Consider the following 24,012-nt stretch of genomic DNA (forward strand, 5'->3'; position numbering starts at 1 on the left):
TGCAATGAATCTCTTGCCTTCATCAACAGTGCGACTAATCGCCAGTTCTCAAGTCATCACTTCTGTCAGTTCGGTAGTGAAAGAACTGGTCGAGAATTCGCTTGATGCTGGCGCGTCGAGCATTGAAGTAAAACTGGTAAGTTTGGAAAAATTGTTTTCTTTTTTCATCTTTAACCGTTTTCTTCGCTCATCATTTTGACCCTCATGTTAGAATACGTGCTCTGTTATCACGATTATCTTTTGTTAATCTCTTTGTCTAACCACAGTGTAATCCGCATTAGTTATCGCTTTACTGTTATACCCCAAAAATGTCATTTTGGTTTGCTACGTAGATCCGCTAAAGATACGCCTTGTTAACTATGCGTATAAATATGATTGACCAAGAGAAATAATCTCAGTGTTGCTACTTCTACTTGAGTGATACGTTATCTTGTGTGAATACTATGGCGGCATCGCTCAGCCTAACACCTCAATTGAAAAGTCCTGGAGAAACAGTCGATTTCAGTTTCGCGAAGATTATGATTCCATAAACGAGGGCTTGGAGAACAAGGGAACATGATCATCAATTCCAAGGGAACAAGAGATATTTTTGGGATTGATTTGAGAGAACAAGGCATATTTCTACTATTAAAGGGGACTTTGACCAAAAAATTGTAAGGAACAAATGGAATTTGTTATTAGGGATCAAGGAATCAAGAAAATATAACATGTTACCTCCCCCCCCCCCCCCACCCCCGATGCCCTCATAAACCTAACTTTTTCAGCTGTTACATGTACTTGTACTATAAGCTGGAAATTGGTCATCACTTGTTTAATGAGAATGTTGAATTTTTAGACTTTTTTAACGTAAAGATTCAAAGGATCAAGGGAACATGACATGCTACCCGCCCCCCTCCCCCCTTGGGAGGCCCTCATAAACCTGACTTTTTCAGCTGTTTACGTGTACGTCTACTATAAGCTGGAAATTGTTCATTACTTTAAATGAGTTGAATTTTAGACATTTTAACTCAAAGATGGGAAGGCCTTCACTCTATCACCTTTGGGTAAATAGTTCCAACTTGCCCAGATGGGAATCTGAAAATTTTGTTTTCTCAACTTTACGCATTTCCAGTTGATCGAGTGATTGAGCGAGTGAGTGATGAGTGATTGAGCGACTGAGTGATTGATCTATCGATTGATCAATTGACTGACTGACTGACTGACTGGCGGACTGATTGACTGACTGACTGGTCAAGTGAGTGATTGGTTGATTAAGGGAATGATTGGCTGATTGATTGATGCAATCATTTATTGGTTGATTGATTGATTAATTGATCGATCGATGGATCGATCGATGGATTGATTGATCCATCTATCCATCATACAGAAAGGTTTGTCATGTACATATATATGTATGCATATACAGTGTATCTCTTTCACAGTTATATTGACTGTCAAATCTTGCTGTATTTTTTTCTAGGAAGGATGGGGCCTGGAAAGAATTGAAGTCCGTGACAATGGCTATGGAATAAAACCTGAAGATGCCCCCTTCATGGCTCAACCCCATTACACTTCCAAAATATCAAGTGACACTGACTTGAAATCCCTCCAAACATATGGTTTCCGTGGTGAAGCTCTGGGGTCACTTTCATCAGTTAGCAATGTATCCGTTTTGACCAAAACAGCATCCGAAGAAGTTGGCATGCATTACACACTAGAGCGTAACGGTAAAATAGGAGCCACTCAACCAAAACCAACTACTACTGGCACAACTATAACAGCAACAAACTTATTTAAGAACCTCCCTGTCCGCAAGCAATTCTCTAGTAACAGTAAAAAATGCAAAGATGAGTTAAAGAGGGTTGAGGACTTGGTGATGGCATATGCGTTAATACACCCCACCCTGCGGATAATCTTACGCCATAACAAAGCCGTTGTCTGGCAAAAGAGTAAAGTTGCTGATCAAAGAACAGCTTTATTGTCAGTTTTCGGAACGTCTTTGTTGTCACAAATGGGTACAATAGAATATCATGACAAAAGCAGTGGCATGAATATAGTTGGATATCTCCCAAGGCCTGGATATGATTTGGAAATTACTGGACGTGCAGCCAATGACAGATGTTTTGTCTTTTTTAATGGAAGGCCTGTGAATATGAAGCAGATTTCTCAGGTTTGTTTTTATGGTTGACACTCCTAAGGATCCGATGATATTTTTTTATTCATTTGTTTGTTTGTTTACTTGTTTATTTATTTTGTGAAATCAATATATAAATACTCCTTCCTTGTCTTGTGTACATTCTTTAATTTAAATGTTGTCTAAATTTGGTTTATACCTTGCTCTGAGGGTTTTTCTCCTGGTTCTCCAGTTTTCCTCTCTCCATAAAAACCAACATCTCCAAATACTAGTTCGACCAGGATAGACGACCCTCATGAAAACCAGCTAGGGCTGATGTGGCTTCCTCTCTAATATTGTAACGGACCACTTTGAAAACTAGAAAAATATGTGAAGAGCTAAAGAATCAGCTTGCATCTCTTTCTGGCCCCAAACAGCCTTTTTTTACTTCATAGGGCTGCTGAAGAGATAACAACCAGAGTGTTCTCAACTTATTCTTCTTTTATTTTTAATCACACATACTAGTTATTCTGTAATATTTCCATTGGAAAAGTACTTTAACATTGTTATTCTCTGACATGATCTAGTATTGGAATGATCAGTCATTTAGTATTGGAATGAACAATAACATTTGAGTAATAATATGATTGTGCAAACTCAAGACCAAGGTTGACTCTAACTAGAAAGGAAAGGATAAATACCTCTGACTGTGATTTTTCTCTTGTTAATTCACAGCTGATCAAGCAATACTACAACAAGCAAACATCTGTGACATCAAACAGATACCCTGTTGCTTTTTTAAGTGTAAAAATACCTCCATCATTTCTTGACGTCAATCTGGAACCCAACAAAACCAGTGTGATGTTGACAAACAAAGATGAACTGATGACAGTTTTAACTAACCTTGTAGACGAATTTTATTCTGATGAGAAAAACAGGCTTCCATCAAGTGATAATATTGACTGTAACAATGTTGCGGAAAAGAGGATTGCTGTTCTTGGTAAACTTGGTGACATCACAAACACTTGTAGCTTGAATGGAGAAGTGGCATCTTGTACTTCCAATAGCACAAGCAAGAAAAGCAATGCACAAAAAACATCCCTTCATTTGAACAGAAATTTAGTGCTGGAAGACATGCAATCACAAATTGATTTGGAACATGAAGTTGAACACACTCATGATGTGCAAGAGAAGACTACCGGTAGTAGTTCAGCAAGCTTATCTGATAAGAGTGGAACAGGAGAAAACAGCCTGAGTAATAAGAATAATTGTTTGATTACAGAGGAATCATCCTGCAGTCAAGGAGCGGTCCCAACCAGCCAAGTCAAAGATAGTTCTTCAAGTTCAGTTGTAGTGAAGACAGTAACTCCAGATCAAGAAGGTTGTTTACTTTCTTCCCTGCAGGATGACACAAGCAGGCCATCTCCAACAGACTCTTTACAATCTGTAGAGCTCTGTGAGACAATGAGGGACAAGACTTTATGTGAGACTAGCAAATCAATGTGTCATCTGGAGAATAACTTGTGTAATTCGTTGAAAGAGTCCCAAGGCAGTGGTGTCATAGAAAATGTTAATTGTGAGATTGGTAACAGCCTTTCAAATTTGAACAGTGATGCATGTAACAGCAACAAACTCAATGAACAATCAGCATCAAAAACAGTGAGCAGTGCAGAAAATGCAAATGTAGCTAACAACAGTGAAACACCACAAGGAAATCAGGAACTGTCTAAGAACAGGTCATTGGCTCGCACCCCGAACAAAAGTTGCCCACTAGAAAATATATTTTCATTAGACATAGATGATTTGTTTGAGGATTCCGACTTCGATCTCTCGGGTGTAAACTCCAACTTGAAAACACCAGGTACATCTAATCATGAGCGCAATTCAGAGAAGACTCCTCCTCCAGAATCGTCTTCCTCTGCCTTTGATCAGGGGACTACCTGTACGTCTGTTGTGAAATCTTCTGCAACAGTGGCAGTTTCATCTGAAACAACTGAGGCCCCATGTAGTGACAAGGAATGGAGCATGGGAAGTGGAATTCTCGATAAGCAAGGAAATCCTGTGCAGGTTTAACTCTTAAAAGTGATCACCATTTGTTTTATCATTTCCATAGCAATTAACCTGTTACTCCCGTAGAGTGCCAAATGGCACACAACATCATAACGTTGTGAATATTTGAGAGATTTCCATGATTTTTTGCCAGGAAAATCTACTCATTGAAGTAGGAAATTTGTGACCCCCTCCTATCCAAGACATTATTGTCCACCCTCGGGAGTTTCCAAGTTCTTTTATTGAGATGCACATGGAATGCAAGACTTGTCTAACATCAAGCTATGCCATATGAATCAGATTGGCTAAATAAGCTATAGTTTTGGGATAATTATACCTGTGATTTTTGAGAGTTAATCCTTGTTGGAAGTTTTTCAGTTTCACATTTTATAGCAATTTCTCTCAAAATGACTACCTCCTTCATACTGTAGCTGCTGATGTCAATCCTTAACTGGGCTGATCAGTGGGTTTCAAATAGCATATCCCAGTGAACACAGGCAGAGAGTCTTTATTTGCTGATTTGGAGAAATTTGCATTGTATCATTTCACTCCCCTTAGCGGTGCCCATCTGTCGCTCAGGTTCTCAATTAGGTTGGTTAGCAGTCTTCCAACATCTTGGATGAATGGGTACCTTGATACCCTTTAAGAAAAGAGTAAAACAAACAAGAGAATGCCCTTAACCCTAAAACGGTAACAGCTGCTACACTATGACGACAAATGAGGAATTTGTGTCCTTTAACTTTTTTTTGAAAGCAAAAGAACATGACCATGATGTTTATCAGGTTATTTAGACATACGTGTAGATCTAGTTTTTGTTGTTGTTTTTCACAGAAAAGAAGACTTGGATGATAATAGAGCAGTTCCCAACTGAGAGTCATAAAACCAAAACCAACCCAACTATTTACCAATTAGACTATTCAGCCAATCTGAAACCATAGTAAACCCAAAACCAATTAAAAGTAATTGCCTGATTACTTTTGATGTTCAATTGAAATCTACTCTATGCTAAATCAGAGAGTTAACAAAAACAAAAATTTTCATTGTAATTGCTTTGCACTGTGTAATAGGCCTTTTGCAGCAAAACCGTCACGAGGCCTGTTGTATCAACTTACTCTTTAATCCCGGGGGCCTCAAACTTAGCCATTTTATTATTTTTGACATGCTTTTTCCATTTCTGGCATTCTTCAAGTTATAGCCCATAATATAAATTTATTCAAGAAAAAATTTGGTCACATGACCCCAGCTACAAAGGGCCTATTTATTTGTTCAGGGGACAGTCAAGTTTAACATGTCACATATGGGCAATAATTTACAGTAACAAATATACAATTTATATTGTCATTTCAGCCTGTTTCCTTGGTCACACCTGGACCTCCATGGCAAATCTCACTGAGCAAAACCCCTGTTTTACATGTACCTCTACACGGAAAGAGAAAACATTCATCTGATAAGGTACAGAAAAGATAAGTTGATAAATTAGTATATTATTCTTTTTTTATGAATAGAGTTCTCAGGGAGCAGCTTTTCTTCTTGTTATTGCTATGTCAAGAGTGGAAGCATTAAACATTTTTCTGAGTCTGTCTTAAGGTCATTCCCCAGTATTGCATTGTGCATCCCTACTGTGCATAATTTCACAGGTGATTAGTGTGTGTGCATTAAAAAATGGCAGCTTTTTCTTTACAGCTGGACCTCGCCATAGTGATAAATCGTCATTTTCTCGCAAACAAGTATGGTGACCAATCATTTTTTTCTGTTGTTTTGAATTGCGTAATAAATTTCTCTGTGTAAAGTAAATATGGACCAATTCTCAGCGTAGAACAAAAGCAATCGTTGTAAACATGAATTTAGCAAGCAATCGTGACTACAATCATGGTGCTATTATAAGGATTTATATGGGTATAAACAAGGTGCTGTTGCTATTAAACGAACATGGGGACCCCTCATTTTTATTTCAAAATTCAAGTTCCTATAAGATAAACAATCAATAGGCAAAGTTTCACAAAAATCTCAGGGCAGGTTCTATTTCAGTGGAATGACCTTAAAGCTCTTTTCAGGGCTCATGAAAAGTCCCGTCTGGTTATCTGGGACAAGTTGATTTTCCTGTGGGGCAAGTAACTTTTCATGTCCACATGCCCAATGGACAGAGGCCCAGGAAAGTCATTTTCTAATCAAGTCATAAACAAGGGAAACAAAAACAAACATGCACTTGCCCCAGGCAAGTGACATATGAGAATTACTTGTCTGAAGGGCAAGCTCAAATTCAAATTTTTTCAAGCTCTGCTATTGAAACCTCAGCCATAATAATTCAGCACCAAGATGTTTTGAAGCAGCTGAGGAGGGGGTGGGTGGGTTGGGGTTACTATACCATGGGGGGAGAGAGAGGGGGAGGGATGGCAGAGCTTCTACAGCGGCGAACTGCCTCTCCGTTTTAACATTTCTACTAGTTTGAAAGGAATTTATTTCTGTCATTATCTTGTACATAGGAAAAGTCAAGGTTGTCCCTGTCCAGTAAGAAGATAAAGAAAATCCCAGAGGTTTGTGCTATTTGTGTTTGCATTGTGAAAAATTTACAGGACCTTGTTACAACTCTACTGACTTGTGACAATCATCTACTTTTCAGATCACAAACCAGCCATTGATAAACAAAGTGATGTCACCAAATCCACTGCAAAGGAAACTTCTCTACAAGAAGACAGAAATTCCATTTTCAATGAGCAATTTAAAGGAGTCAGTGAAGAGAAAGGCAGAAGTGAGGTTTGTACAATCCTCCAGTCTCTGTTGTGTCAGAAGTTTACATCAAACTTCTGGTCAAGTCCAACATCACCGCTGTTTTTACATGTTCATCTTTAGATCTGGTAAAGATTACAGTATATATAGGTTATTGACCAAGTGTGAGGTCAAGAATGCTGAATATCCAGCCATCTTGACCAAACAAACTTGGTCAATAAAGCATTTATTATATAAAAAAGAACTCTATTTTATTGCGGGACACAGCGGGTAAGCCCAAGCAGGCAAGAGAGCACCATCTTGCCTGCTCAGATAGCCAATCATAGAGTAGGATTTGGTTCATCTCGTTCACTCACAGAGCTAGCCATATTTTAAATAACACCTTTTTCTCCCTGCAGGTTAGTAGAAGATTCCAGTTCAGACCATTTGATTGGTCGACTGGATCCCTGGGGAGTGTGGCTGCTGAGGAGAGGACCAGATCTTGTTTGTGCCAATCAGTACAGGTCAGCTCTTACTCTGAAATATTTATATAGTCATTCTCCTTACTAGTTGCTGGAGTTCTTTGAATGTCAGTTAAGAGAATTTGGACGTTCATCAATACAATACCTAGTGGGGTTGCCTGCTCCAGGCGTTCGGTTAGTAGATGTAAGAGTAAGGCGTGAAGAGCGAGTGGGAAAACGGCTAGGGGTTCGGGACAAGAGAAAGCATTGTGGATATATTGGTTGTTCGTTTTTATTTCAGAATTCAAGAGCAGCTGCTGTTTAAACGTTTGATGGCTTGTCATTCTCTAGCTAAAGAACGACTTAATCATCCAATTTCATTGAACGAGAGGTACGTGCTCTAAAATAATCTACGTTGTTTAAAAAATAAGTCTAAGTTTTAAACGAGCATCTTTGACGTAATTTTATCATCAGGCCTTGGTACATACATTGTTTAGCAGGCTTTGTTGAATTTGCGCTACATATGTATGTACTGCTGTTTATGTTACTTTATATCATGCCGTAGAAAATTCATCCAATCAGAATACAGGAAAGCCGTTGTATATTCGATGGTATTACGTACAAACTTTACTTCCCATCATGCGCCGCACGTATGTCGCATTGTCTGATTGTGTTGGCCACTGTATTTACTATTAATTTTGGCATGGTGTAAAATAGTTATGGAACTCTCTCTCGTGGTATACCATGAAATATCCCACGAGCCTCTCGTATTTTCTGGGTATACACACTCGCCTGAGGGCCCGTGTGTATACCATGGGATATTCCATCGTATACCACCCGAAAGCGTTACATAACTAGTGTGTATTGTAATATATCAAACACGACAGACAGTGTTTCATCGGGATATCCAAACACCGAGAAGAGAGTTGAAAATACGACACGCAGCGGAGTATTTATGACGGAATGCGAGGTGTTTGGATAACCGATGAAACACTGCCTCGAGCGTTTGATCTATCTTCTCAATCGAAACAAAAACTAAGGAGTAAACGGAGAAATAACATCGTCAAAATCTATGCTAATTAAGACCGGGTATCCAAAACTTGTGATTTTCTTTGTCTTAACTTGATGAATTATTAATGAGTTTGAGAAGTTACTTTAAAAGCCAATTGTTCAATATTTCTTCCATAAACCGCGGGATACGGCTCTCTTTCCATTTTGTGGTCACACAAGACGTTTAATGAAGGAAATTAGACGTAACAAAGGGCGTGTATTTTGTCAATAATAATATTTTATAATATGTTATGTTCATAGAATTGTTGGTGGTCCGGATTGTTGGAGGACGTTGTGTAACATGAGCAGTATGTGTGACCCACCAGACACAACGAGGTACGTACTAAGACCACCATGGATATGGTATAAGACTAAAGAGAGGTCAAGAAACAACTGCGGGGCTGGGTTGTTCAAAGCCCCATTATGCTAACCTAGGATTAGCGAGAATTTTGATTTCAGTTTTGCTACTTTTGGATGAGGTTTCATGTTTATATTGCTTGCCCTTCAGTTTTGAGTTTTAATAACCTCAAACTGCACAGAACATAACAATGAAGAACATTTTGAGACAAGAAAAATCAATACTTTGGTTTACTTTTAATCCTGGGTTAGCGTCAACCAACTTTCGAACAACCCGACTCTGGTTTGCAGCTCGCAGTTTGCCTTCCCTAAAATTTGCATGTAAGCTTATTTGTAATTGTTTTTTCCATTTCTGATGACATTATGCATTAAAAGTGTCTAAATCAGTATGTCCTTAAAAAGCAAGTCTTGTCTCTTTGGTAACTTCTTTTATCTGATTGGTGTAACGCAACTTACAGTTCTCGAAGTTGAGAGCAGTGCTGTGTTGTGACCCAAATAACACCGACCCAACATCGACCTAAAGCAAACCACGACGGCAACAGCAATGAGAACGCCACCAAACAAAAGGCTCTATGTCTTGAGTAGAACATGGCTGTGCACGTGCGTTATAAATCTTTGTATATTTCATTGCCGTCCTTTGCACAACGTCAACGTGAAGTGACTAAGTTCTGCATATTTTGGAGAACGTGAACGACGGCGGTTAATTTTTCGTGTTTTCATTTGGCGTTACATATTTAGCTTGAGCAAATTCTGAGATCTATAGGCACCCTGAACAAATCTAGACGAAATTCGAAGATAAAATATAAGTTAATTTTTTACCAGGCGTTGTCATTGCTTAAGTTCCCTAATACATGATGCAACTGCCAGGAAATTAAATGGTTGAGTTTTCCCAACGGTTTGCTGATACCGATTTACATACGTGCACAATGTTATAATATCTGGGTCCAGATTCTCGAGTTGCGCGTGAAGAGGCTAGATATGACGGTCTTGGGGCACTCTATTTATTTTCTAGATGGATTGACGATGAAAGATTAACTGCAAATGGATTCGATGTTTGTTTGAAGACGGGTGAGTAGCCGCTTGTTAACGAATTTCAAAGAATCCTGTTACTACGGTTATCAGTTGAGTAAGGCGCGACGAAAGTTTGGTGACCAGGTTTTAACCTTCAACTTGTGTTGTTGTCACGGGCAATTGGCTCCGTTTCCAGTGGCAACCTGTCAGCCTTTGACGTCATAGGCAACAAAGCGCGGGAATAACGAAGCGCGCGAAGTCTAAAAATAGAATGCAAATTATTGGAACCCTGCGAGGGTCAGATAACATAATCGTTTTCTGAGAGAAATAAGAGGAAAATGAACGCCAAATTTTCGTTTTAAAAATTATTTTTGGAACACTTGCTTACGCGCTTGAAAAAGCGTCAAATCTTCCGTTTTGTTTGTCTGAGTTATGACGTCACTCCCGCGCTTCGCTATTGCAGACGACGATATTCTTACCATTGGAGACGAGGAAAGTTGCCCATAGAAATTTCGTCACCAAAGCTCGGACGCACCTCTCTCAACTGATAATCGTAGTAAGTAGCGCAACGTTTCACACGTAGGTGCAATAAGCTGAGAGTATCGCTTGGCTCGCTAAATGTATCGCTCTTTTTTGTCTAGGAAGAGCTTTTGGGCACCATTCGCCATTTTATAGATGACTATTATGAGCTATGTTGCCATCAATCAGAAAACGAACAGTGCGCCCCAATTTGCTCATGATCTTGTACGAGGCAAATGGTGCCGTATTGAAACTTTTCAAGGCTGGATCAAACGCTAGATTGTGTGGCCATTGAATTCAATGAAACTGTCTCGCCGCTCTTGAGGCGAAAAAAAAAAACGGGTTTGGACCCGCCCAGATGCGTATTCGATCTTGATCACCAGACTGTATTTGTACGAGAAGCTCATCCCTCGGAACATTACTGTTAATGGATTTTGGTGTTAGTACCCTATGCGGTTTTGTTTCAAAGAAAGTAGTCACAATAGAGGAGTGAAAGAAAAGCGAAATTCTACTGAAGTCCAGGATATAAAATGAACGTTTTCGTGTTTCTGTATTCAGATGCAGAGAGTGGAGAGACCAAGGTGGAGCTGAACAAAGTGTCCACTAGTATACCGTGTTACGGCGTACCAGATCTGGCAGAAGTACTAGGTAGGCGGAAGAGAGAATATAGTTACCCTACTTTGTGGACATTATTTTATTATTTCATACGGCCCCTCTTTGAGAAACCGGACTAACACACAAAATGTCAGCTTCACCGCTAACTCGCTATGGTGGTTGATCTGCCTTTATTAATTTCCAATTTATAAATAGCCAAGTCTTCCCGTGAAATGGCCAAGCTCACGGTTTTCGAAGGAAAGGTTGCTAATAAGGTTGCAGGCAAAACTAAGTGTAACATTTGCGCACAATGTTTCGCGCGATACTCGGTGTTCGTCTGTGAAATTGAACCTGTTGAATGTTCGCGCTTAGATTGCGCGCCATGTCGCGGCAGAAGAATCGCTTTCTACTGTCTTCTGCAAAACTGCAGTACTGTCCTCACCATTGGGCGCAATGGCGTGGTACAGCTATCAGCTATTTACCTTCCTCTGGCTCTCTCATCTCTATTTTGTAAAACTGTGGTCTAGTTGTCTTGGTTTCTTGATTCGGCTGCCGTCGCTGTTTTTGTTTTCTAGTTGAAACTTGTTGCATCAAGAATTTTGCGCGAAGTGTTGCAGTGCGCGACGACTTCGGCTCAAATTGTTGGGCCGCATCGCATTTGGCTGCGTGTACTTATCTTTGATATCAACATTGTTTATTGTATATAATTTCTGCTGTTGTAGAACTTGCTTGTCAGAAGGACAGAGGCGATTCCAACTCTCTCTCAAGTTGTCGACCCTTCAAGGTCATGCACTATCTCCAGGTATTTTATTTCGTTTGTTCTTTAATATTTCGTTTGTTCGCCCGTTCTTTCGTGATTAACACATCAGACTACCACCGCGTGTTCGTCTGACTGTACGTTTAAACACTGGACTGGGTTCAACTCAGTTCTATAACCATTATTTCAATACTTGCATGTCACTCACTTCAGTCGTTCTTGTTTGTATCTATTGTCTTCAGGGTGAAGCAGTGCGAGTCGCCCGTACACTTAGTTCCCGGATGAACAGGACCGAAGTTGATGAGCTACTGTCCCGGATGGAAAAGGAAATTCCGGAGGACGTGAGAACATGCGTTCACGGCCGGTCATTCTTTGAAAAGATCGCAAAAATTCCGCCAGAATAAGCAAGAAAAAAGAAAAAAAACAGTGAAATCCTCTCCGCAGAAAAAGCAGAAAAAAGTGATTGCATTAATAAAATTTCAACAGCAACAAGTCATCATCCTGAGAAACGCGCGCACCCATCTCCCCCTACCCCTCCCCCGCAAGAGAGAAGCAGAAAAATCGTTACTGGTGACGTGGCACTACAGAAATCCGGTTAATTTTCGAGCATGAGTTACAACCAATCACAGACACTGGACGGATCGCTGCAGCTTACGTCAATAACATCATGGTGATGGAAATTTTCGGAACGAATCTCAGACGTTTCTCCCGGGGGGAGGGGAGATAAAAGCACACGATGAAGCGTTTCTCTTTCTGAAGGCTGACTGCAAATTAGCTACAATGTATTTTCTCAAGAGACTGAAAGATATTTCCCATTCATTAACTAGATGGCAAGTTTACGAGAGTTACTGTTGTATGCGAATGTTCTTGTTTTAGAATAGAGCGTTGGTCGCTCTGTAGTTGTTCTTTCATTTGTATGAACTTTGGATGTTTCCATTTTGCCTCGATTAACTAGCCTTACTTTCTACAGGGTTCGTACAGGTCCTGGAAAGTCCTGGAATTTTACTGTGGCATTTTTCAGGACTGAAAAGTCCTGGAAAAGGGCTACTGGTCCTGGAAAGTGCTGGAAATATGTTAAACTCAAGTAAAAAATGTGAAATGTATGGTAGACAGCAAGAGAATTAAAATTGATATCTTGGGAGTGAAAGGGTTAATGTGAATTTTAGAGTCCTGGAAAAATCAATCTGAGTCCTGGAAAAGTCCCGGGAATTTGCTTCTGAAAAAGGGTACGAACCCTGTTTCTAATGCCTTCAAGTTCTGCAAGCAATCACATTGTTGGTACTACGGGTCGTTGGCTCCTAACAAGCCACAGTTTGAATCTTAAAGCAAAATAAATGCATAGATGAATGAATGGCTGAATGAACCTTGCATATACTATGACTATGTAGCTAATTTTGTGGGCTGCGAGAAGACGTCTCGACACAAGAGCTGTGTTGGATTTTCCTGTATCTAAAACTCGTTCATTGGTGGTTTATAGGTCATGTCATCGGATCGAAAAAAAATATATCAGGGTACGTTTCCTTAAAATCCTTTCCTATGAAAGTCTGTAAACCACCTGGAGAAGGCAATTAGAAATAACCCATTCCATTAGCGTAGTCTTCGCGTAGTCCCGCTTTCGTTCAGCCCGTCGAGCGTGGTCGTAAATAAACCGCGAGAAAGCTCGGCCATTTTTTCTCTCGGTTTTCTTTCGCGTCACGCACGACGGATTAAGCGAAAGAGGGACTACTCGTAGCTTAGTAAATGTTAGAGTCAAGATTCTGAAAGCAAGGGTGTATTTTTTTTTACACATTAGTAGAGATTTTTGTCGGTCACCCATCACGGGTGTGTCTCCCATCACGGGTGTCTTGGGGCTGTTAGGATTACGTGTTTTGCTACAGAAAAATAAATCGGGGACAACTAATAGAAAATAACTTTTTTCTTTACTTGGTAAATTGTTGTGATTCCCTCCTCTTACACTTCATGTGCATAGAATTTATTAACCATGTTCCTGGTCTAATTTATAAATAAACATTTTAATAACGTAAGGGTAGCCGTGGCCAATTCCAGGTACTCTTGCCCGCGCGCAGACCAAGGTATGCTGCAGGCATTATTCAGTACTGATTCGGACCGTGATCTTGTTCTGATATAGGGATCTTTGCCCTTAATATATTTCTATAAATCTCGAATAGTAATTTGCGCCATCAGCTCCTATCTTGCTTGTGTTTCCATATCTAGTCTGTGAGCCTTCACGCAAGCTGTACTGCAGTACTTGTACGTGAGCCGTTCAAAGGGAACTTGTCCAGCCAAACTTGAACTACACCACGCACAACTGAAAAAAAGCAAAAGTCAGGTTTCTTAATGAGTTTTTCTCATGCTCCGCATGCATAAATGAATGAACTTTATTTAAGTGTCGGAGTATTTAGCTTAGATAACTAATTGTGGACATTCGAATAATACTAAGAAGAAGAAAATAACAAAAAAAAATGAATACTTAAATGAATAAGAGCTATAAATTTGAGCATATATGTTAAAATTGTTCAAGGGTAAGAACGTAAAACTGAAGCACTGATTTTTTTACATTTATAACCTTACGGTGTCTCAGTTTTAATTCGATACAAACGCGTTGCTAATTCAAATAACCACTAATGGAAACTGTGTGAACACTGTACAACCCTCGCGAAAGCCGTATTTAGGATTTTAATTCTGATTGGTTGAAAAGGAGCAAATTCGCTATGATTGGCTACAGCACGCCAGCGAAAATCGAGTTTCTGCTTTTCTGAACCAACTCGAGTGTTGAAAAACAGCTATAACGCGCCCAAACATCCTCTAAAGAAAGTCTGCTACTGCTAGAATCCTTATTCTTACCATGAAGTGATTCCTGTTTGTTTTGCCGCCTGCTGTTGAGCGAATCTTTTCTCGGCAGCAAGAGCCCGCTAATAAGAAACGAAAAGGTTGATTAATTTCAAAAGTCACCGGATCGTTTAAACAAAAACAGTTCTTTGAAATGACGGAACTAGCCTGGCAAAGAACAAATTCCTTGTTATTCCTTATTACGGAATGTTTGCATTACAGAATAGATCATCAACTTCTCAATGACTACAACGCCACCAGGCATAAGAAAGGAAGTCGTTCAAGACTGAAGATTATCTGATCATTACCTTTTCTCTTTCGCTCAAGGCCTGCAGCGCTTTCTTCTCTTTTTCTTCTTCTTCCTTCTTTCTCTCAAGAGCTTTTTGTTCCTAAACAAAGTCACTTCGGACGTTAATTCTTACGGTTACTTTTGCATTGATATCTAGAAGAGAAAATATTCATGAAACCAGTTCAGGACTTCAGAAGACAAAAAAGATGTGCATATGAAATGTTACCTTTAATCTCTGTTTCTGTGCCTTCTTCTGTGCTTTCTTCCGTTCGGCATTCCGTTTCTCCTTTTCGTTTTCCATCTCTGGTGTAAGTGCACTTGGAATCTACAGACACATGAAAGACTTTTTTTTCTGGTCACTTCATTTTGTAATTAAAACACTAACAAGATAACTGCGTCACTTCGGCGTATACTCATCAAGAGTTATCTGTGTCCAGTGTACAGTGTACTGATATTTAGAAAAGAGCTCAAAGAAAATGTACAGAACTAGCACGAGATGTTGACGCAATGGTGGCACGAGCAAAGAGCCGGAGTCACAGTTGTTGTTTTCTTTTTTTTTTTTTTCGTCGCAGAATTTGCTGAAAGAAATACAAAACATGTTCACCGTGTTTCTATCGAGTCAACAGAGAAACACTCGCGGAAATTTGGGAAAATTCGAAAAAGCTGTGGAAACACTCGCCTCTCGGCTCGTGTTTCCACAGCATTTCTCGTTCTCCCAAGCTTCCGCTCGTGTTTCTATTTATCAATTCTAAATCCTCTTCACAGACACTTCGAAAACGCAAACAAGCGGCTGTCCTTTTGCTAACAAGCGCACACTGCTACGCTTCTCACTATCTATCACCGAATAGCTGGTGAGTAGCATAGCCAATCAGAGAGCGACATTCATGATAGAAGGCTAGTAGATTTACACTAAAACTCGATAGAAACACGGTACGTGTTTTCTATTTCGTATTATTTTTTGCGATGCATAAACTGGACTGAAATCACAAGGGTCCTTTAAGATAATTTACTAAGATAGAAAAACATCAAAACCAGACGGCAACTGACCAAGATGGTTACGACTGGGGAAGATTGAGACAGATTACGAACAACGAACTTGGAAGAATTCATCCTCCACATTGATTCACAAAAAGCGTTCTGATAAAACGGCACGGAAACGAGGCATTGCCGGGGTTCTAAACATACAAACTAGGTAATTAAATTGCAGGCCTCGTTTGCATGTTCTTTCAATTCACACTGTTATACCTGTGCTTTGACGTAATCATAGCGCTCTGGATATGATGCCATAAAACGACGGAAGACATTCCTTGTTTCCTTGCTGCCAGCAATAGTAAAAGGAGGTCTTCCTTTATTATCCCTGGAATAAAAACATCAATTATAACATTATTTTTTAACACAAACCTTCCCTCCTCGCGCAGTAATTTTCATCGGACGGGTGAGATTCGACCCGTCAAATCCCTTAACGCTGGTTTTCACCACCGACGGAGTCGTAGTCGGAGTCGTAATCAGAAGCGTAGAGCCATACGATCTAGTGAAAATTAAACCGACGAAGTCAGAAGCAAAACACCCATTCTGCTTATGACTCCGTCGCTTATGATCTAGTGAAAACTAGATTGTCGGAGTAGGAAGCAGAAGCCGAAGAATAAACCAATCACAAGGCTCGTTTCCGGGCCTTGTGATTGGTTAGTTCTTCCGTTTCTACTTCCGACTCCAACAATCTAGTTCCTCTGGATCACAAGCGACGAAATCGTAAACGGAATCGGAAGAAATAGAAACGTTCTGATTCTTCCGACTCCGATTCCGTCGAGCTTACGACTCCGCTTACGACTCCGATTTTTGATTTTCACTAGGTCGTAGGCTCTCTTACGACTCCGACTCCGACTCCGTCGCTAGTGAAAACCAGCCTTTAATGATCAGTGTCGCTACTCTTAAGACATACATGCGGGACATTGGGCGGATATCTTCAAGAGAAAAGAGATGTTGACATACTAACTTACTTCACTGCAGGATCAGCACCACACTCCAGTAACCTTAACACGATTTCCGTCCGCGACGAGCGTGATGCTACGTGAAGCAGCGTGTCACCACTTTCGCCAAAGCGTCCATTTACAACAGCCACAATCCCCTTCGCTGCCGTCTCTCCATCGCTCTGTTGAACATCTTTGCGTCCATTTTTAACCCCTGAATCAGTTGCTTGTTCATTTACGTTAATTCTCGATGGTTCTGAATTCTCGTCGAAATTGGAGTCATTCACATTTAAATTATCCTCACGTCGTTCACAATCACTGATGTTTACTTCAGCGTCACTTTCTAAAATATGATTATTTTCCTGGCCTGATATCTCAGGCGCGCTAGTATCGTCCAAAGCTTGGTTTGCGTCTTGGAGTAAACAGGCTCCACTGGTTCCTGACCCGCTTTCTCCAGAGGGTTTAACGCTCGCTCCAAGAACTGAAGAAATCACTTCTTTGTTGTCAGACACTATAGCACAGTGAAGTCGATTCCACAAAAGCTGTTCAGAGGAAACTGAAAAAGAAGTCAATTCTCTCTGTTTTAACCATGGTGGAATAAATAGGAGATAAATTAAAGGTAAAGTACTTTTGTTTCTACATGATTCATACAATAGCGTGCACTGCAGCTTATGGACCGTGAATAAGAAACAAACAGTTCAAATTAGCACCTTATCTACCCACCAACACCAAATGGCAAAATACCAGACTTACTTTGCTATACTTGGTCACTTACTGCCCTTAGAACCGAGTTTTGTTTCCCCTTGACCTTATATGTTCCTGAAGTCGAGGGGAACATTGAGGGTCTCGGGGCCAGTCATTATGTGTTTTGTTATATCATCCAACTCAAAAACAGAACAAACTGAGAGAAAAATATTTGCTTGACGCCAGCAGGCACACAAATTTGCCGCAGTTTTCAAGGTGCACAACCTGATCACGTGGAGTCGAAAGTTGTTGTTTTTCGAGGGAGTTAGTGAGCTTTCACCCACGACACGTGACACGTTCTCCGCTAATCGGGAGGTATAACAGAAAAACACTTGAATACATTTGTAGCAAGGAGGAGGGCTAAAACCCGCGGAAACTGACGTTTTTATTGACCTCTCGGCCACGCTGTCTGCCAACAAGTTATATTTGGGTCTCTACAAGCCTACCTTTTTGTCCATTATGCAACATGTCCCCTAACTCAGCTTTTTTACTTTTAGCTTTCTTCCTTTTCGTTTTTTTCGACGTTTCCTGAGGTCTTGCTTGAGACTCTGTACCAGGCTCCGACTCTAACCCAGGCTGATGTTCATCACTGTTTTCAGTGTCATTTCTTTGTTGCGTATTATGTTCCTTTCCCTCACTGTTGCTGATGGTAGTTTGACTGTTCTGCCACAATCGAACTTTATCATCATCGTTAACCAAAGACAAATTCTCCTTTGTTTTTGTCTGTGTCAACTCCTTAAGGAGACCTTGTAGCTCTGCATCGCTGTCCTTTCCTAATGTACAACCAAAAAGAAATAGAAATATTTTGGACAAAATATCTGTTAGTTTTTGTCAGTTTCGCCACTATTATTTTGCCATCGCAAGAAAAGAGGCAAAAATTGATGTGTTTTCACTGGTGTCCAATTTCAGAAGTATTAGTCTAGTTAGAACTAGGCCTTATAAAGTGTGGGATACAAAACGAAGTCGATCTGGAGCTTTACTCAAGTTAGTTTCCCAGAAACTGAGTAGAGCCACTAGCTATACAGTTTGCGACGATTATTTTTCGCCTTTCTTAGTTAAACTACAGCAGAGCGAGAGAGGAGACTGGGTTGCGCGAGGAAAAGTGTGTCACTGCTTTACTTGCGGCTGACGTAACACCTTCCGGAGAAGTTCTTCCATTATGGCTGCATTACACTTGGAATTTTTTAAAAACCATCTTGAAAAAAAATTGAATTTTGAAAAAAAAGATACAGTTTGAATAATTTAGGATTCCAAGTGTCTCACGGTAAAAGGTTGCTAAAGCTGATAATACACGAGATTCGATTCCATTGAAGAGAAAGAGACGAGGCGAGACTTACCCAGTAACTGAACACTGGATAGCTCCTGGTGAACTCGTTTAACTTCGTTGAATGTTGGTCTCCTTGTTGGAAAAGGTATCGTTCTGATGCGAGAATCATCTGCAAGAGGGAACAAAAAATGCGTTGTATATCACCAAGTCCTTGCTCACACATACTAAGACTTACATTTTGCTTTTAATCTTTATTACAGTAATGCACTCGAACACCTTTTCGGAACCTGCAAAATTTACTGTTAAAAAATGAGTCACATTCTTTGACCTTACGCCACGTACCTTTCTTAAAGGGAGACTTTTTCCCTCCAAAGAACATTGTTTTATTATAAGCAGGTGTCCTGATAAAGATCCTGTCGGACTGTTCCACGTGCTTTGACCACGCCTCCAGGAGATCCTGAACCTCCTATTGTGGAAACAACAACAAAACAGACAATGGTAAACAATAATACCTTAAGTACAGGCTATATTTTACATCCTATGAGCCATTTAAGAGGAATACTGGATTTGGAACCGCACTGTCAATTAGTGCTACCAGGATTTTGGGAAGATAACAAATATACTTATACGTATGCCAGAGAACACCCTAGAAATAATAGTAAATATTTTTAGAAAAATACTAGAATAAGAATACTTGTGTGACAAATGACAGGTGAAGTGGGAAGTTTGCTTCAAATTATTTTCAAATGTTCATTGAATGTAGAACTTATTTATCATACAGATTGCTTCCTACAGGGAGTTACCTGACTTGCCTTTTAAATGGCCTTGCCCCCAAGAGGGAAATGGACCAGAAATCAAATTTGATGTTAAAATAAGTGACTTTTAAAGGTTACATCACTCTGCTTCAGCCCCAGAAATCAGCAACTAAAGGTGCAAAGTTAATCACTAAAACAACCACAAGGAAATCTACCCTGTCATGGGCACATTAGCCCCAGGAATGGGGCATAGGCAGGACCAGAAGCATATATATACTTCTGGCAGGGCACATTAGTCCCAGGAATTTTGTCATGAACCAACAATCCAATGACAACCATTGTACAGCTGTGAGAGCAAAGTATTTTTACCAACCTGTAACAAAGCAGTTTCATTGTACCGTCTCAAACTTGCTCCTGCAGACCTAAATAATAAAGTCATGAGAATTAGTGACAGACTTTGAGAAATTCTAAGATGTACTTCACACTGCATCCCCTCATGCGAGCTGTGTGGGCATGGGTACTTGGCCGCTCAACATAATTTATGCTGAAAAAAATGAAAGAATACTTATAGTCTACAATACTCTAAGGAAAGGTCTGTGTTGGGCCAAATGGTCCATATACATGTAGCTTATGCTGGTTTCTGAAGTGTTAAGCAACTAGGAGTATTTCTACTCCCCCTGGATGGGATGCTAATTTGCTGGCACCCACTTATTCCTATGAGTGGAGAGAGGTACTGTGTCATGAGAGGAAAGTATCCTGCCCAAGAACACCATGCACTGACTCCCTGCCAGGGCTAGAACTCGGAAAACTTGATCTGGAATCCAGCTTGCTATCCATTAGGTCACTGTGTCTCTTCTCTAGAACATCATACAATGTGGCCTAGGAAAATTATATGTTTATCACTGTTTTCCTTACTTCGGTTGTTTTCCACCTTGCTGTGAGTCTCTAGCTCCCTGTGCAGTTCCTCGTTTGGCTCTAACTGTGTATCGATGGAAAGTTTTGTGTGTCAAAACTTCTTTCCCACTGAACACTGCTCCAGCAAAGTGACCTCCTGCCGTCATCAATATAATCCAGTAACACTTCTTTGGTAGACTTGTAAACAGAGAAAGTGTTTCACCTGCTGTGGCTGGGATATTCTGTAAATAGAAGGATGTTGGTGGGTAGGTTGTTACACAAGAAGACAGGCAAAGAGGCAAGTACACTGTAGGTAGGAAGGTGGGTTGGTACATGCATCTTGGTATGAACATAGACAGGTAGAAAGGCAGGCAGGCAGTCAAAAAGCTAGGCATGTAGATAGCTCAGACAGATTGCTAGGTAGGGAACTAGTTAGCCACTAGCTAGGTAGACAGGCAGGTAGGTATGTAAGGTGGGTAGGTAGGTACCTTGACTGAGTGCAACACACTACGATAAACAGACAACACTTCTCCCTCTCCACTGACAAAAAACACCTTGGGGTGTTGTCGTCCAGTTGGGCATGACTCATTTTCATCTGGTGTTTCAGGTAATAGGTTATTGATAAATGGTTTACTGTCCTGATTAGACTCCAGAGTCAGGTCACCATCACTATCTGTATCACTATCAGAACCAGAAATACTGGATACCTCACCTGGGGAGAAAGAAATAATACAAAGATAATAATATTAAACTTTGACAGATTGGGTTACAAACTCCGAGGTTCAGCTTTCCTCATTCTTAATGCTATATATATACAGTACTCAGTTATAAATTATTAATACTTAACTATGAATTAAACTGTATTATTTTTGGATTTGGCTAAGCATGATACATGTAGCTGAAGAATTATCACTGCCAAGGTGTGTTATCTGCCAGGGCAGAGTAGAAAACACCAAAGCAATCATTAACTGGTATCAGGCAAGGTAGTAGCTTTTTCCTTTGAAGAGTTGAAATCTTTTGTTTTCCTTCTTGCTGTCTGTTATGAACCAAGTGATGCATAGCAAAATCTATGCCATTCTCTGTAAGATAATGTCAGTGAGAATTACTGACCTGTGGATAACACATCACAATTTGATGCAATTTTAAGAATACAGGTAGCGAGCAAGTTATCATAGACAATAATTACCAAGCTCTAAATAACTACATAATTACCAGAAATAGTTTCCTCAAATGCATCCTCTGTCAGAATTGGCTTCTCCAAGAGTCTTTGTTTCAAGTTGAATCTGTGCCAATCTAACTTAAAGTGTTCTCTCTAGAAAATTTACAAAAAGGAATTAGAATTTCCTATGTCCTTTGAATCAAATCTATTTAAAATAAGCATCCCTTAAAAATGCTTACAACATTAAAAAAAAGAGAGAGTTGTACTAGTCTTGACCATGCAGTTTTGATCCTGGTCAGGGTTATTGTGTTACATTCTTGGGTAAAATGTTACTCTCACAGTGCCTTTCTACACAGGTGTAATTAATTAGGTAACAAGGAAATTGTTAGCCAGGCAACCCAAGAAAAATGGTGGCTCGAGAATTTCCTCTTATTCCTAGCCAGCTTATGGTATGGAACATGTAGCCAAATCAGTGCACCAATAGAAATTAAATTTTCCTTAAGACACTGTTTACTAAATAATTTCTAAGTGGCCAGATTGAGCCATGAGTGAGTAATTTAACTGTACTACATTGGTTACCTGGATTTCAACAGACTCAAATACAATTTGGCAAACAGAACAGCTCATTCCAGTCTTGTCTCCAGCTTCAGGTACATGTGAATCTGTTTTACAAAGATTAATCTGAATAAATTTTATCTCCTCACCAGCAATATTACTATAAGCCACTAAAAGTATCTAAACTACAAATGTGTACTTCAAGGAGTTCCATGCATTTTTCTGTAGAGCTGCATAGTCAACGTAATAATACTTTTTGGGTCCATGACTAGCCTCTAAGACTAACATTTTTCCTATTAAGTCAGATTTGGGCAAAACTGGCCAACACTGCCCAAGCTTAACCTGGTTTGAATAACACAACTAGGAGTACGTCCATTCATTACCAAGATGGGATCTTCACCCCAACAATTCCCATCCACAGTTAGTCAGATAATTTGGCCTAGTATATAACCAATATCAATTCATACTCTCATATGATGAGAGACACTGTACAAGTATGACCTCGGCCAACGATCAAAGCGAGACTGGTGATTGAAGAGTCCAGCGCACTAGCCATCAAGCAATCACACTAGTATCGTTCTTGTAGTGAATTTAAGCCCATTGGTTGTTGTGGTGGACTTCGGATCAAGTGGTCCTGGGTAGAATCAACAGCCAGGGTCACTGTGTTGTGTTCTTAGGCAAGATGTGTACTCTCAAGGTTCCTCTCTCCACCCAGGTATATAAACAGGTACCAGAGAATTAATGCTGTGGAAGGGGGAGCTCTTCCATGGTCTAGGACCAAACCATACCCAGAGGGAGAGAAATACTCCCAGTTGTTTCAGGCTATGGAAACAAGTGCAGTAACAGCCAGCCTGGTGGGCCATTAGGCTCAAATGCAGACTTATATTGACTGCTTTACTTACTATGTACGTAAACAGTGAACTTTTTCCCTAAGGGTGGGCTTAATTAAGCTCATAATAAGACGTACATAAAATTGGTAGTCAGAACCGCTAACCAATCTGAACATTACATTGTACATTACCCTTTTCGTGGTTGTGCTCTTTGTTCCATAGCTCTAGCTGTTCGCCGTTGCCTGTTCCATGGCCAAGATCTTTCGTGATAATACGAACACCACACAAGAGATCGTTCAACTCTTGGTCAAAGAGCGATACGTAGGGTCTCGAATTAGATGAAGCCGCCATCTTGTCTGTTGACCAGCCAAATGGAAAACTTGTCTGCGTTATTGATCCCTTTCTAGTTCAACTGTGAGCTAGTACTAGAATGCCCTTGTTTTTATACCAGCTCTTCCACTGAATATTGCACCACAATATTTCGTCATCGTAGAATTTATAGGACACAAGTAACGCAACCAGGCCTTTGAACAACTAATTTCCAATCAACTGCGTTTCAATTGTCCGTTTGTCGCAGGTACCGACTACACTTTGATGTATTTATCAAAATAACTTCTCTGTTTTTGAACTGAAACCAGATATTACACGTACTATCAACAGTGGCACCAATAGTGCAGTTTGGCCGCCATCTTGAAAATGCTTTGCTTTGTGGTTTCCACTCTTAACCGCGAGGAACGAATGCGAGGCTAAGAAAGTACGCGCAGCACCCGTGCAAGTTTCGCGCGCGAGAAATCAGACAGTTGTTGTAAAAACATAAATGATTGTTCCATACTGGGCTCTATAAATTTGTGCGGAACATTTCGACAAATATCTGAAGTTTGGGGAAGTAACTTCTTCATCTACCTATAATATCGCTAAATTTTCTTGAATTCACCCACTAAGTGGTTCTCGATTTAATTTTATTGCGTGACGGCTAAAACAATCTACTGGCGATTCTGGGGATGAGAATGTATTGTCCGAAGTATACGTATCCGATTTCCTGATCCCATTTAAAGGGGCAATACCAAGGGAGATTGTACTACGCATTTTTTGAATCAAAAACGTGGTTAAAATAAAATTAAAACTAA

General features: G+C 40.1%; 2 protein-coding genes across 4 annotated transcripts in view; one reads left to right on the forward strand and one right to left on the reverse strand.

Moving 5' to 3' along the window:
• Positions 1-4: 4 nt before the first annotated feature.
• The window catches only part of LOC149114948 (PMS1 protein homolog 1-like), an 84,043-nt gene continuing 60,035 nt past the window's right edge, over positions 5-24,012 (forward strand). The window contains exons 1-13 of one of the 3 annotated variants that reach the window (XR_016205958.1): positions 5-136; positions 1,460-2,149; positions 2,828-4,159; positions 5,489-5,593; positions 6,625-6,675; positions 6,762-6,895; positions 7,267-7,371; positions 7,610-7,699; positions 8,620-8,694; positions 9,728-9,783; positions 10,804-10,893; positions 11,562-11,641; positions 11,839-12,577. Coding sequence is in view for 2 of the 3 variants with exons in the window: in XM_089284608.1 (XP_089140734.1) it covers positions 5-136; positions 1,460-2,149; positions 2,828-4,159; positions 5,489-5,593; positions 6,625-6,675; positions 6,762-6,895; positions 7,267-7,371; positions 7,610-7,699; positions 8,620-8,694; positions 9,728-9,783; positions 10,804-10,893; positions 11,562-11,641; positions 11,839-12,000 (3,102 nt within the window). In the remaining variant the exon portion in view is untranslated. Of the gene's footprint in view, positions 137-157; positions 654-1,459; positions 2,150-2,827; positions 4,160-5,488; positions 5,594-6,624; positions 6,676-6,761; positions 6,896-7,266; positions 7,372-7,609; positions 7,700-8,619; positions 8,695-9,727; positions 9,784-10,803; positions 10,894-11,561; positions 11,642-11,838; positions 12,744-24,012 lie in introns of those variants that run through there. The other 2 variants (XM_089284608.1, XM_089284610.1) reach the window with 2 other exon arrangements.
• Positions 13,499-23,607, reverse strand: LOC110055214 (tRNA endonuclease ANKZF1-like). Its single transcript, XM_089284611.1, has 15 exons — positions 23,077-23,607; positions 22,080-22,162; positions 21,554-21,653; positions 20,830-21,053; positions 20,363-20,583; positions 19,821-19,869; positions 19,035-19,158; positions 18,763-18,861; positions 17,872-18,198; positions 16,712-17,237; positions 15,960-16,071; positions 14,941-15,039; positions 14,734-14,814; positions 14,441-14,508; positions 13,499-13,904 (listed from the first exon to the last, which is right to left on the reverse strand). Exons 1-15 carry the CDS (start codon positions 23,234-23,236, stop codon positions 13,784-13,786), a joined length of 2,394 nt encoding a protein of 797 aa, XP_089140737.1. The 5' UTR covers positions 23,237-23,607; the 3' UTR covers positions 13,499-13,783.

This window comes from Orbicella faveolata, unplaced genomic scaffold (assembly GCF_042242905.1).
Source record: "Orbicella faveolata isolate gen_17 unplaced genomic scaffold, um_ofav_v1 contig_13, whole genome shotgun sequence".
Classification (NCBI taxonomy): Eukaryota; Metazoa; Cnidaria; class Anthozoa; order Scleractinia; family Merulinidae; genus Orbicella; species Orbicella faveolata.